Below are 15,347 nucleotides of genomic sequence, written 5' to 3' on the forward strand. Positions count from 1 at the left end.
AAAATATGTTTTAAAACCCTAGATAAGATGCGTATCAAAAGCATCGGTCCTCAGTACGAGTTAAGTAAGAAAGTTAGCAAGTCTAATTTCAAAATTGAATAAAATATGCGTTAATATAATACAATATGCGTTTTTCATACCGTTCGTTTGAATTTTGAATCGTTTACTGCACTACCTTACCATGTCGCATCGATAAACATAAAATACGTTGCAAAAATTAAACGATTATTTCTTCGTTGAATCGTTTCTTAATATACAATTGAGCATATCTAATATTAAAACCTTTTATATGTGCTCAAAAATTATTGTACGCTTTGAATGCTGCCATCAAGTACTAAAAGTGTGGGGTTGATGCCTAGGGAACTTATTAAATCTAATCTCAAAACCGAAAAGAGGCGAAATCACAATAAATAATTTCCGGTTGGTGTATTCGTTTATCATTTGAAAGCCATCTAGTAGTCAGATTTGGTACTTGAAGACAAAGCCTCTCTGGCCATCTGCATCTCAAATATTATTCAATAGGGGAACAAATTAGTTTTCCGATTTGGGAATTATTTTTCATTAAATTATCCTTAGTTTTTTACAATTATTTAAAATATTACAACACAATTTTAAAATTGGAAAACTTGGTTCTCTTTCTTACAGATACGTTTTTGTTGAGATTAATTTACGCATCATAATAGTTCCGCTTTCCCAGACTAATTTTTCAAATCAGGACCTTAAATTGGGATCTCTATAATTACACGGTGTTACAAAAATGAGGTTTTAAAATATACGCGGGCGGAGACCTATCAGGTTTTGTAGAGCTAGTCGCACTGAATACGAAACGGTATTTGAAAATCCCCTAACACCCCCAAAATCTGGAGTTACGGGCAAAAAAACGGTTTTTTGGACCTTCACCCATTGAAAAAATTGAAAAATAAAAACAAATAAAAACAAAAAATATTTTGAAAAAAGAAAAATCTGATAAAATAATTTTTCAATTTTCTCAAAAACTAGAATACATAGAAACATAGTTTTCACGGTTCGATAATAAATCAATTGAGGCAGTTTTCTGTGTGAGTAATTTTTTTTACTAAAATTCACAGTCTGGACAAAAATAGTATAAAATGAGTTTTAAAATTTTTTTTTCGCCTATTTTTAAATTTGAAATCGATTATTTCAAAAACTATTGGTTATATTATATTGATTTAAAAATTAGAATCAAATGTACAATTTTTCCTTTCGGAAATGGTATCATTTATTACTGTTAGTGCTGCCGTTGTTTTTTAATAATTTTTTTTTATTTTGATAATTTTTTTTTTTAGAAAAATGCCCCTCCCACCTAAACGGGGAGAGATAGACCCCCCTCCCAAAGAAAAAAATGTTTGTATTGAGCTCCTCTACAAAAACCTCTTATCAAATTCTGGCGCCCAAGTTATCCTACTACGTGCCGAAACAACATTTTTGTTCTATACCTAAAAGTTCTAATTTCTGTATCTGGGTTGAAATCGAAAAATTTTTTTTTCTAAGCCAATTTTGAAGTGATTTTCATAAAAAATACCTCGATTAATTGGAAAATAGATATAGTTTTAGAATATATTTTTTAAATAGCATGTTGTTTTGAAAACATATACTTAAAATTGATGCCCAAGTTGGGCAAATGACAAAAAAAATTGAATTTTTGAACTTTGACAGCTTATAAATTCTAAGTGGTTTAACCGAGTTGCATGTTTTATACATTGGTTAAAAGGTATATTTATCTTCTGTCAGAAACTGTAAAAAAATCGAAAATGGGTAAAAAATTGCCGAAGCTAGAATTTTTTCAATGGGTGGAGGTCCAAAAAACCGTTTTTTGCCCGTAACTCCAGATTTTGGGGTTGTTAGGGCATTTTCAAATACCGTTTCGTATTCAGTGCGACTAGCTCTACAAAACCTGATAGGTCTCCGCCCGCGTATATTTTGAGTGTTACACCGTGTTATACAATGTCCGTATTTCGCAATATTTAATCTCCGTCGTTCTTCTCAATTCGATTAAATAAAACAACAATTTTTAAAAATACAACAATTTTATTTATTTAGTTATTCATTTTGTTTTCGTTCTCACTAAACGTTTTATATTTCATATTTTTTATTCAATACATTAAGAAGAGGAAGAATTTTATTATTTATTATTATGTATTTATTTGTAAAGTATTTTTAATTATTTTGCTTTAAGTTACAATAAAATCCATGGGTTTATTTTGTTATATGTTTACACTAACACATTTAAAGCTCTTCTTTTATTTTTTTTTTTAATTTGCTTAATATACGAATAATATATATATAATTATTTTTAATTTCACTATTACGATGTTTTTGTATGCAAAATATAAAAAAAATTAATTTATTTAATTTTGTTTTATTTATTAATAGAAATAAAATTAAATTCGCCTTTTTATTATAATTTGTCAATATGTTTTGGCAATGTTATTTACCTAAAAAATATTTAAACGAAACCTATATACCTAGATACCTAACGATTTTTTTTTTCTTATTAAAAAAAAAACTTGAGAAGCTTAATAATTATTGTTAAAGGAAAATATTAACAAAAATTTAGAAATTAAATTTTTATTACATGGAAATGATAAATGTTAATGGTAAATTGAGTTTTACCTTTTTCACCAGTTTTATAAAATAAATATTTTTTTTTATTAAACGCTTAAAAATATTAACATTTTTAAAATTAACTTTTTCGGTATAACGTACAAAATGACAAAACATTCAATGGACGTTTTTATTTTTTCATACAAAAAATCTTGTTTGTCTTGATAAACTTGCATCAAAGTAAATTATTTATGTTCCTTATGTCAACATTTTTTGTGTTTCAAATCGAAGAAAAAAATTGAATTGTCAATTCAAAAATATACGTTCACCTGCGTTCACATTACTCTTAAGTAAAACAATTTTATATTTTTTTATTGATGCAATATTAACACAAATTTGAGGAAAAGCTGATTCGAATGCGCTATGTAGTACTAAATCACAACCAAAAGGTGCCAATATTGTTAAAAAAATGCACGGCTGGGTCACACTTTTAAAAACATAAGTTAACTTGTTAATACAAAAGAACTGTCTCTACATAGATTTTAAGGAAGCTAGGTTAATAAATGTAGGTACGGGAAAAGGTGACATAGAGAACAGAATTTTGAAAACTAAATTTTTTTTTGAGATTTCGGGAAAACCTAAAAATTTATGTGCAAAGTTTAATCAAAACCTTTAGAGTCGTTTTAAAGAAAATTGCATTGTCTTAAAAAATTTTATGGGAGGTACACTTTCTAAGCAAAAAAAAAACAATTTTTTTCAAATTTGAAAATTTTGTTTTGAAAAAGTTTGGTAGTGAAAAGAAGCTTATTTTTTACGAGAAAACGGCACCAACGATTTTGATCAAATCAAAAAGTACTACTCTTTAAATTAGAATTTATTTTTGGAACAAACGGTAGGTACCTGCCATTAAACCGTTTTCTTGATTTCTGAATTTCCCATAAACGACTTAACTGATTTGAAGGTTTTTTTTTGTAGTCTGAATGTTAAAATTAGGATTGAACTTCGAAAAAAAAAATTATTTTGAAATTAAAAATAAAATTTCAAATCACTTTTTTGAAGAAATCTATATTTGGAAAACGGAAAAATGAATTTGTTTGCAACTTTTGTTTTATTGTGTTGAATATGAATATTATTTTATTTTTTATGGTATAACCATTTTTTTGAAAATTTTTATAAATCAATTAAAAAAAAAACAGCTCAAATAATTTTCAAACATTTTTCCAAAAATTTGTTTTAACAAAAGTAAAATATTTTTGTAATTTTAATAACTAATTTTAAATATTTTAGGAATAATATTGTAGTAATAATTTTTAGGTTTTTATATTGTATAGGAATGAGAAGATGTCATTTTAGGTATATAATGTTGAAATGTATTTTTTATATAAATATATATATAGTTGGTCTTAGTTATGAGTTTTTTGTTTGTTTGTGGTGGATTAGTTCGGTGGGTGTATTGTTCACAAATTTTTTAAAGTTTTTTTTTGTTTAAATTGTATAGTGTTTTTATTTTTAAATGAAAATATTTTGTGTTTTTGTTTTTTATAAAATATATTATTATATAATACCTATGGCTTTTTACTTTGATTTTGTTTTTAAGTTTTGTTTTTAGTTTAAATAGTAGAATAGTTTTGTTTTTTAATATCAAATTTTTTTATATAGTGTTTTTTCTTTTTTTTTTTTGAAAAGCGTTTTATTTTGTTCTTAATATATTTTGATGTTGTAAACACTTGTATATTTTTTTATTACTTGTATAGGATATTTTTGTTTTTGTTTTTAGTAAGCTTGAAGCATTTAAAATAATATTGTTGGAATTAAATTAATAACGCATAATTAACTATAGTATAAAAATCTTTTGGGAAAAAGTAAGGATGACTTGTCATAAAGAAAAAAAAGGAATAAAAAAAAGTATCAAAATGCCACACTTCACTTCGTTAAAACATTGACAAATTGAACTTTTGGAAATATTTTTATGTATAACTCAGATATGCGTTCTTAGCTTTTTATTTTAATTTTTGTGGTAAAAGGTAAACCTTTTCTGGAAACCAAAGGAATTTAGAAAGTAATTCTTTTTCATTCCTCGGACTCGATGGTTTTTAAATTAAGACCTTATTTACCAACAAGTATAAAATTTTGTTGTAACTAAAAAAAAAAAATGAAATGAAATGACTTTAATTATTATTTTACTTTACGGATTCATCCAAAAACTAAAAATGGGGTGAACTTTATTTAAACTGAAGAAGTGACAACGTAATTCTCGTAATCATTCCGGGAACGCATTCACTATTAACAAACTTAGAATAAATTGAGCAAAACAATCGTTGAAATTTATGTAACTGTGTTTTAAACTTATGTCAGTTTAACCAAGAGCTATCGATTTCGATTGTTTTTGTCACTTGAATGTCAGTTTTTGTATTGTAAAAGCGTTACCAGCATAATTTCTCTTCAAATTAAATGAAAAAATGGCTTGAACTCAAAATATAAACCTTCATTATTTTGACAGATAAAAGCATTTTATATAAATAAAAGCATTAAATGGATGCCCATTAGTGCAAATCATCCTAACTTAATCCCATTGATTTAACAATAAATACATAAAAGTAAAATGTCATAAAAATTATAAATTTTGTCCACTCCAAAACTAAAGCTACACTTTTTGGGACTAATTGTCCCATAATATTGTCTAACTATTGGCTCTTATTGAAGCATGCATTAATATCGGTTAAATAAATTACTTGAAAATACTGTTTATATAAATATTAAATTCATATTTTTGTGTTGTTGTTTTTTTAATCTATCTATGCAAATAACCACATGATGTTGTTTTTTGTTATATCTCCTGTCTGCATGCATCAATATTTTTAATTTTGAAAATTTAGGAATAATCCAAAATAAAATCGTTTTTTTTTGCCTATCTAATGCATACTTTGATATAATATCGGTATCGGTTTTTTTTTTCATTTATATAGTATAGACATAGTTTGTATATATGTTTTTTTTTTTGTATAATATATTTCCATAGCGATATGTAATGTATTTTTTTTTTTGTTTGTTGTTATTCAAAGTTTTTTTTTTTAATGAAGATGATGTGTTTTGGTTTGGTGGTAGTTTTAAATCTCAGTGAGAAGGTTTGTTTTATACGAATTAGTTGTTAACTTCGTGACAAACTTCCATATAATCCGGATCATGCATTATGCCTTTTATCATGTCTTTAAGCATTGTATAGCGTGGAATTATTGGATACATTTTTGAGCTTCCATATTCGTCCTAAAATTATAAAAATAGGATTAAATAAAACATTTTACTAAGAAATATTAAAATTTAGGCAATTTTGCTTCTATAAAGCCTTAGAGAAGCAATCGTAGCCTCTGTAAGGCCTTATAGAAGTAAAATTGGGAATCTATAAGAATTAACCTTCAAAACTCGAATTAAATGCCGTAATCCTAGATATTTCTTAAGAAGTCTGTACAAATCATTGATCAGTTGGGTGTTTTCCAGTTCAATTTGCGCTGTCGTCATATCTAAAAATACATATTTCCAAACTTATATTTGTCATTTATTTTTTTAAGAAAACATTGTATACGTTCAAGGCGTTCCATTCGTTCCCTCCTTTCGGCAGCTTCTTCTGCAAGTTTGGCTGATGTCTTGACACCTTCACCGGACTTTTGTGTTTTCTCCATTATCGAACAAGCTCTCATTACATAGGATGGAACTGTTTCCTGTTTTTCTTGGCGTGGAATATCGATGAGTGTCCAATATTGTGTTTCAAGCCGGATGACATCCTAAATTAAAGTTATATTGAATAGGTATTTGTAATTTTTTGATTCAAATAATATACCTTTATCATAAGCTTTAACATCGGATATCGTTGAAACATATTACGCTGGCTTTTTGAGTCACCGTATTTGTTCATCAAGGTGACAAGAGATCCTTTAGCAGTGTCATAAGATTCTTCCAAACGCAGTCGCAACGCTCGTAGTCGCTCATTTGTTTCGATAACTTCTTCTCGACTCATGCCACCTATAAGAAATATTCCAGATGAATACAAAAAATTATTATAAAGATATAAGATGATAATTTTTTGTATGTTTTTACTTGGAGCTCCTTCATCTTTGACATCTTGAACAATACGACGAACACTTTGGGTAAATTTGCCAACAAAGTTTGACGTAGCTGCAAGTAAATATAAAAGAAAACCTATAAATTTATGAAATAGGTATCTTTGAAAAGTTCAAATATCATTTAAAAAAAAGTTTAAACATTTTAATTAGTAAATTGTCTTGTTGTTGATACACTCTGCCCACTGCAGTCGAGGTAGTAGTTAGTTGATAAATTCCTGACGGTAGGTATTAAACTAGTATAACCATTCCAATTCACACATTTATTACAAAATGTGACAACTTAAAAATTTGGCTTTTCAGTTGAATTAATTTATTTTAAATCTTAAACCATTAAAACTTAATTTAAAAAAAATGTCTGTACGTGACAATTTACAATTTAAATAAATAAATAAATACATGGGTCGGTACGTGACGTTGTAATTTATCTGTACGTGACCTAAATATTTTTAAATCAAAAATGTATTTTTGAAGAAAAGTAATGAATTTTTTCCTTTTAAAAAATATTTCTAGAAATTTTTTGAGCCTTGGAATTTTTGTCCCTTAAATCCCTTTTTCATTATATTTTACGTTTGTAATGGAAAAAAAACCTAATGCAAGACAAATCTATTTTGTCCTCTTTAAGTGCTACATACCAATTGCAAGCTTGTGGAGTAGTCAACAAAGGTCAACTCATCCCACGAATTGGAAAAATTTAATATTAAGACTTTTTCATAAAAAAAGATACTCATACACCATAGTGACCCACGAAATTCTTTCTTATTATTTAGTCACTGACTTAATAGTAAAACAAATAGGCGTTATATTTTATGTTGTTTTAACTTATTGTTACAAAAATATAAACATATGGAGAGATTAAGTAAACATTTATTTTTCTAAATCTTCTGCCAAACCCTGTAAGAGCCTGAACTTTATTGGACCCTAACAATATCTGTGTCAAAAAATATTTTTTTTCTAAGATAATAATAAAAATAGAAAGACATTATCAAATAGCTATAATGGTAACATATTAGCCCTTTTTACTCCGAATTCATTTTTTTTTATTCATGTCTCTGTTTTAACTCTCAAAAAACAAATCACTCAACAAATTTTAACAAAAATATAGAAAACAAACTGGTTTAAAAGTTAAAAAAGAAAGAAAATAGAACTAAGAATTTAAATAATATAGAATTAAAAAAATAATTGTAGGTAAGTATGAAAAAAAAACAATAATTTTCACATTTTTTTTTAGATTTTTTGGAAAATGAATTTATTCATTTTTTTGAAACTTGTTTTTTGTTTTTGAAAAATCGTACCTATATAAAATTATTATTTTCAAGAAAACTACGACTTTAAGGATTTTTAATGTTTTTTTTAAATAAGTTATTAAATGGCGTGCTTCTTTTGGAAACCAAAATAATTAAAAAAAAAAAATTTTTCTAATTCCAAAATTCTTATTATATTTATTATTATTTTTTTTTTTTCAAAATATACTATTTATAAAAAACAACTTACAAACTTAACCAACTTGAACTCTAAGACAAAGAACGTGCAACACATGCTTACTTTTTATTTGTATACGAATTCATTGAGAAATATATACAGATTTATCAGAATAACTTAGGATCCAAAATTTTCTTCTTTACCATGTTTTAAACATTTAATTGTCACGTACAAAGCTTCACCAAGAAAACCAATTAAGTAAAAAATGTTTTTTATAAGAAACCATATTTTATTTAATAAAAAAAAATATTGGCTCTTGTTGGGAATTGAACCTGCATTAACTCTAAAGTTGATAAGTATTTACAAAACAAATTTTTATTTGACTTAAAAAAGAAAATGTCCGTTTATTTCCCAGAACACTGTCATTTATATGAGAAATGGAGCGTATTTGAGAAATATTCAATTTATTCTGTGATTTAATCGGAAACGATCTGCCTATTAAAAGACCGACTGTTATGCCATGATAAATCACATAAGTATGTAGCATTGCTTGAATTAACAGAAAAAAACTCCCCGAGCACCATTGAGATTCGAACCGGGAAACTTCAGATTCACTTATCAGCCGACTAGCACATTAGGCTGTCGACATTAATGGGTATAGGGTAGGCAGCAGATATAACAAAGAGAAACACCAAATAAAATTCTATAATGTTTAAAGATGTATGAAGAAATAGGTAAAAGGGCTAAGATAATTAGGTGTCCACTTGAACGAAATGAGAAAAGAAAACAGATAGGCATTCAGTAGGTACGTCAGGTGTAATGTACCGCACAAGATTCGAACAGCGAATTGTTGTTGTTGTGAATGGTAAAATAAATAGTTTACAATCAGTATTTTATTGATTGCCAATAGATTGAACAAGCCAAATCATTGGTAGATATTTTTTATTTTGTTAGCGAATGGAAGCTGAATTCAAAGCAAAAGCAATAAATATTACGTTGCATATTTATTTGATGTAAATTCGTAACGCAATTTGGTTTGTGGTTTACTTTAAAAAATTATATTCTACCCCTATCTACCTTTGAATTTATGTAATTTAAATTATGATTTTATTCATCTAGTCAAAAAGTGAAACTAAAAATAAGATCATTGTCATTGAAGTGACAATAATTGGAATTTGCCAGATGCTGTCTACAGACGCATTAAAATTGTTTCGTTTTCATTTTCTTGGAATTTGATTTTAGTAAAGAAGAAAATTTAAAAAATGAAACGATACTGATTTATCTTTGATGTTAAAGCGATTTCTTGAGTGGCATTCAAGGCCATAGCAATATCTCTTTAGTGCCCGATATATAAAAATAAATGTACATTGTACATATTTGCTTGCATATGGTTATGTTCATTATTAGCCAAGATGACCTGGGTGGTTTAGTTGTGTTTGGTATATTTAATACTTTCAAGATTTTTTTCTTTAGAGTTTTCTAATGAGAAAACAAATCAATTTATATTTTGCTAAACAGATTTGCCAAAATTATTTTTATAAACATTTTTAGTCTTTTTTTATCATCAAAGAAAACTTTTTTCATATTTTTAACATATTTAACTAGAATTTAATACAATTTTGACTATTTGACCATACATTAGCTATTTCAACCATATTACTTTTTTGCTATCAATGTTATAAGATTACGAGTATAGCCCTGTTCCTTTGGAGGTGGTGTCTACAAATAGTTGTATTTGGTTCTGTCAATGCTTTCAAATGGTTGTAACAATTTCTCAAAAACGGTTCAACCAATATTTTGCAAAATTCGTCAACAATTCAATTTTTAAATAATGTCGCTAAAAATTTTCATAAGTGTTTTAATTTCCTTGTAGAAAAAATTAGAAAACTATTTAACCTTTTTTTTTAACAAAATCTATAAAAATTTGTATTATGCAACATTATTTGAACATTGCATATAAACGTGTTTCGAAATTTGCAAAAAAAAAATTGATTGAGTCGTTTTTGTGAAATCTAGAAAAAAGTGTAAAGAGGTTTTCGATTGTTTTGTAATTCAAGAATATTGTTTTTTAAATATTTTAAAATGTAATATTACTAAGGATAATTTTTAGTATTATTGTGCAAAATGCAAGAAAAATTATATTTTAAGGTTTCACTTCTACCACGTGTGAATTGCACACATGATTTTTTTTTATTTATTTGGAGACGATTGAGCGGATGTTGTCATTAATTTTGTGTTAAGAACCACCTTTAGGTACATATATAAAAAACTTTTTTCAAAACAGGCTCTAAAGAGTTAAAATTAACAAATCAGGATTTACGAAAAAAAAACATAGCACAACAGAACTGCTTAAATAATAGTTTTGCAGCCCTTTTTGCATACTCTTGAAGAAATTTTAGATTCCTCATAAAACAGTTTAAAACAAAAAAGTGTTGAAGCCAAACTATCTCAATAGTTAAGAATCTTTAGTATTCTTTCGTTTTAATATTAAAAACTTGATAAGTCAAAAAACAAAAATATAAACAAAATATGGTTCTGTTATAAAGGTAACTGTTATTTTGTATTTCTATTGTAAATATAATGAATGATAGCGACCTAATACTTTGGGAATATTTTAATTATTTATTGAGAAACTTTTGAGCCCGTACACTCATTAAAAGTTAATCGTGTTCCAAATAAGGAACATACTATTGCATATAGGAAACTTTGTTATTGTGCACCTTTCTAACAAAAACATATCAAATTTACTATCATGTTGTACCTACATAGTGAATTGACTCATTAAAAAGTGTTTCGGTAGAAAACTGCCAAACAAATAAGGGTGACGACAATTTTGAGAAAACCAAATGATCCAATGACACCATTTTAAAGTGCTTTAGATTATGTTTTTAGTTAAATTATGTGGGCGAAACTATAAGTTTGGAATTCCCTAATTTGTTTGAATAAAAGAAAAAAATTGTTGTGTCGTAATTTTTTTATTTAATAAATAAAGGAGAGCTTTTAATAAATAATAAGAATAGTTAACAAATTATTATTTCGATCTTTGTGACCATTGTTGAATAATTTTAGTTGTTGCTCTATGTAGGCTATAAGTCGTTTTTGATTAATAACGTCGCGTCGATGCAAAATAGTTATTAATTAAAAACGACCTTTAGCCTACATAGAAAAATTTTAATAAATCTAAATTACCTATAATACATTTTTACGTTCGAACATTTTAAGTGATGCTGCCTGCACAATTAATTTCATCAAAAGTAGGTAATACGAAGCAAAATAGAAACAAAAAAATTTCACCGAAGGTAAAATATAAAATGTCAAAGAGTAAACCGATGGCCAATTAATGTCCACAAACATCACAAATCTAGTTCTACAAACAACTATAATTTGTCTTGTCGTGAATACAAGTTATTTTTATTTTGGCCAAATCCCGATTACTTAACTCGAGTTCTACATAACTTAGTTTGAGAATTGACAAAACCGCATTATGGATAACGATGAGTTTCAAATTTGTATTGTTCGTATCTAGGATGACTGACTGGGTCGTAAGTTTTTGTTGGCAAATCTTTCGGATCAGTTAATAGTTAATTTACAATTTTCCAAGGTGATAAAAAAAGAACTAAAATTATTACCTAAATTACCTAAAATTAGAGCTACTTGAAAAAAAAAAAATTGTTTTGGATTCTTAAAAAAAACATTTTTCGAATTACAATCGTACATTTTGTATTTATAGAAAAAATATTTTTTTTTTACGGTACAATTTTTTTTTAATAAAAATTAATAATTAGTAGGTACCTAGTTGCAAACCGTGTATTTTTGCTATTTTGTATTATTCCTCATTGTGATGAATGATGATAGTGAACCAGAATATTTCTTTTCTTTTATGTAACCAATACATTTCCCTAAAACTAGGTAAGAATGATATTCCATTCTGTGACGTTAATATAACTCCTGGGAAAACCCAAAATAAGATTAAGAAAAGAAAAAATGATACCTATGCAGGTATATTGTTGAATTGAATGCATCATGAGACTGTTTTGTTTTATATGTACGAATATGTATACAATTTTGTTTTGTTTACACACGAAGATTATTGAACTTGACATAAGTAGTTAACCTCTACCAAGAAAATATAGCACCTAACAGGTTTTATTTTTACAGCAAATGGTATGCTTCAATTAACCTATTTCCTTAAGAATTTAACTTGGTCATCTGAATGCAGAAATAAGTACAAAGGGCTTAGGCTGCAGAATGCCGGTATGAAAGTTGTTGGTATGTATGTACATAAATTGTTTTAAAAATTAGCAAGTCTGAGGTCGGAAGCAGAGTTGCCATGTTGCATTTTTACTTGCAAAATATGCATTGAAATCTAAATTCTAAATTTTGTGATCAATTTTATTCGATTGGTTTCGAAAATAAGAGTTTCGAAATTTATTCTTTTTTTTAGATTTAATACATTGGTAAATTATTTTACATATTAAACAAAAATGTGGAAAAATTCCAGTTGGCAACTCTAAGAGTCGTGATGAAGTCAAGTGCAATTTTACACAATGGCTTTTTTTTAGTGCATAAACAAAATTAAGTACAGGAACCAGGACCTCCCATAACTTCTTAAAATTAATCAGTCGTTTGCAACACTTAAATGTTTTTAAAGTTAACTGAATTGAATAGTTTTATTTTAATACAAAGACCACAAATTAGAGGTGCAGCATTTCATCTTGACTGTGATCACTTTGTGAAGTGTTTGATCAAAATTTGGACCAAATATTGTATTTACCTTGCATTATACTAATCTAACAAATCTAAAGTTTACCTTGTAGTATCTTGTTCTTTGAACAGTGAATATATAATAAATATGTTAAGTACATACAACAATGACATCATCACACTTCACATCCAACACAGCAACACTATCCTACACTTTATGAAAGCAAAACAAAAAAAACCTGCTTACCAGCATTTTAAGCATCAGCACTTAGCAGAACCATCAGCTTGCTTTATAGCTGCCATTGGCCATATGCGATGCGAACAATAACAAACCAAAACAAGCAAGCAATGCCAGTGAAGATAGATGTAAGCTATTTTACCCAATTCATAAGTGTATTTAGTGTTTTAAACAATTTGAGGGATATTTTTAAAAATTAGGTTGATTCTGAAAACGCCATCCTTTAGATCAGTAAATATATATATATAGTAAATATATATATATATTAGTAAATTATAAGGAATTCCATTATCATGCGAAGGACACTTTGCATTGAACTTGTTGTTTCTCTTTCAAATTCTACACATAATATAATTTTAAAAAATTTACAAACGTCTTTAAAACTTTTCTATAATAATTCGATAAATTTAAACCTCATCAAAAAAATTAAAAAAAAGATGAAATTCGCGTTCGAGTTCCAAAAAGCAAGATATTTGATTTTTATTCTTATTCTTGTGAAAAAAATTGAGAAACATTTTCCTAACAGCTTGGAAAACTCAAAAAATACTTTGGATATTCACAAACGCAATTTCCCCTGAAACAGTCTCAAATGGGCGACAAAACTCGTTTGTAATATTGAGTTTATGTTAACCGATTTCCAAAAAGAGTAAAACGATCGCTTTGTCTTGATAAAATCTCCATACGCCATTTTTTATTTTTATTCATTGTTATAAATACGGTTACCAGTTACCATCCGTCCCGACGACATTTCTCTTTTTGTTGTTGTGTCCTCTTTAGTAGGCATTTAATAAAAAGAGAAAAGCGGATTGTACACTTTATACTAAATGTCCTTTTTTATATCAAATACATTTAATTAATTGAATATTGGAATCCAAATTAAAAAATTATTTTCTTTTAATGTATTTGCTTTCCATTAAAAGTTAAAAAAATATTTATTGCAAAAATAATAAATTTACATTAAAAAAATAATTATATATTGCAAATTAAAAAATTGTATTGCAAGTGAAAAACATTAGTATTTAACAAATATTTATTGCACCTAAAAAAATGTTTTGCAAATGAAAAATATCAATATTTGCATTAAAAATTAAGTTTTGTACTGCAAATAAAAATATTTTAGCATTAAATATAAAATTTTATTGCAAATAAGAAAATGTCTGCATTAAAAAAAAAAAAAAAAAAAAAATACAATGCAAAATGTGATCATTAAATTTTTTTAAACCTATTGAATTTTTTTACAATTTTGGCTATTTAATTAAACATTAGCTATTTCAACTATATTATTGACTCTTATGTAAGGCCAAATATTCGAAACTAAAAATTGTAAGAATTTCGAGGAGTATTAAAAAAAAAAAAAATTTGCATTGAATTTTTTTTTTTCAATCCAGAAAATTAATAAGAATTTTACATTCAATGAAAATTTTTTTTTTTTAATGCAAAATATTTTTAAATTTCAAACGCATTTATTTTAATCTTTAAAAGAACCCCAACATCATCAAATTGCGTTTTGTTTTTTTTTATTATAAAAATCGTAAAAATTAATCGATAAAAAAGTCAGATATGTAAAAAAAAATATAGTCTTAAACTTTGGTCTACTGCCTTAAGACTGGTCCAATTTTCAAAAACAGTACGGTGATAGCTTCATCTCAAGAAATAAGTTTGTTTTTATTTAGATACCGTTATAAAGGAATTTCGATCAAAAAAATCAATGATTTTGTCTGAAATTTTGGATTTCTGACCTTAAAAATTAATCGATCTTCTTAAAATGTACGGTGATCGCTTCATTACGACAAAATCTCGATAGGTACATACGTCTTTTTTTAATATCACAAGGGATTTTAAGGAGCTTTAAACCTGCAAAAGAGGTAGAAATTTTTCTTCCATAGAAATCTTTAAAAATTCGCGAATCAATTTTTCTGACTATCTTGGTACTAAATTTTCTACCATTTTTGGATTATAAAGAAATTTCAGTTATCTCGTTTAATTTTTAGATCCAAATTTGTATAACAAAAGGAAATTTCCCCCAAGATCTCCGAGCACTGTTGAGATTTATTCTGCTAGCAGAGCAAAAATCAAACGCACACAAACTGAAACGAAAAACAGACAGCTTTTATATTTATAAAGTTGTTTTGTTTTTTATTTTATTTTTTGAAAAAGTTCGCCAGCTAAGTATTTTCAGACTTTTCAGTTGTATTCGGAAGATACATGACGTCGAACCGAACGATGCTTCGTGCCGTCACAAATTTCGCCGCTGCCGCCGCATTCGTTTAATCGAATTTCTTCGATCAAATTTAATTAATGAT

At 26.8% G+C, this 15,347-nt stretch overlaps 1 protein-coding gene across 1 annotated transcript in view; it reads right to left on the reverse strand.

Moving 5' to 3' along the window:
- Window positions 1-5,639: 5,639 nt before the first annotated feature.
- Window positions 5,640-15,347, reverse strand: part of LOC129913940 (uncharacterized) — a 71,885-nt gene continuing 62,177 nt past the window's right edge. Inside the window, exons 3-7 of the mRNA XM_055992942.1 lie at window positions 6,658-6,735; window positions 6,401-6,582; window positions 6,146-6,344; window positions 5,977-6,083; window positions 5,640-5,829 (exon numbers count right to left, since the gene is read on the reverse strand). Of these exons, the coding sequence (XP_055848917.1) occupies window positions 5,707-5,829; window positions 5,977-6,083; window positions 6,146-6,344; window positions 6,401-6,582; window positions 6,658-6,735 (689 nt within the window). The 3' untranslated portion in view covers window positions 5,640-5,706. The remainder of the gene's footprint in view (window positions 5,830-5,976; window positions 6,084-6,145; window positions 6,345-6,400; window positions 6,583-6,657; window positions 6,736-15,347) is intronic.

The sequence above is a fragment of the Episyrphus balteatus genome, chromosome 3, assembly GCF_945859705.1.
Source record: "Episyrphus balteatus chromosome 3, idEpiBalt1.1, whole genome shotgun sequence".
Taxonomy (NCBI): Eukaryota; Metazoa; Arthropoda; class Insecta; order Diptera; family Syrphidae; genus Episyrphus; species Episyrphus balteatus.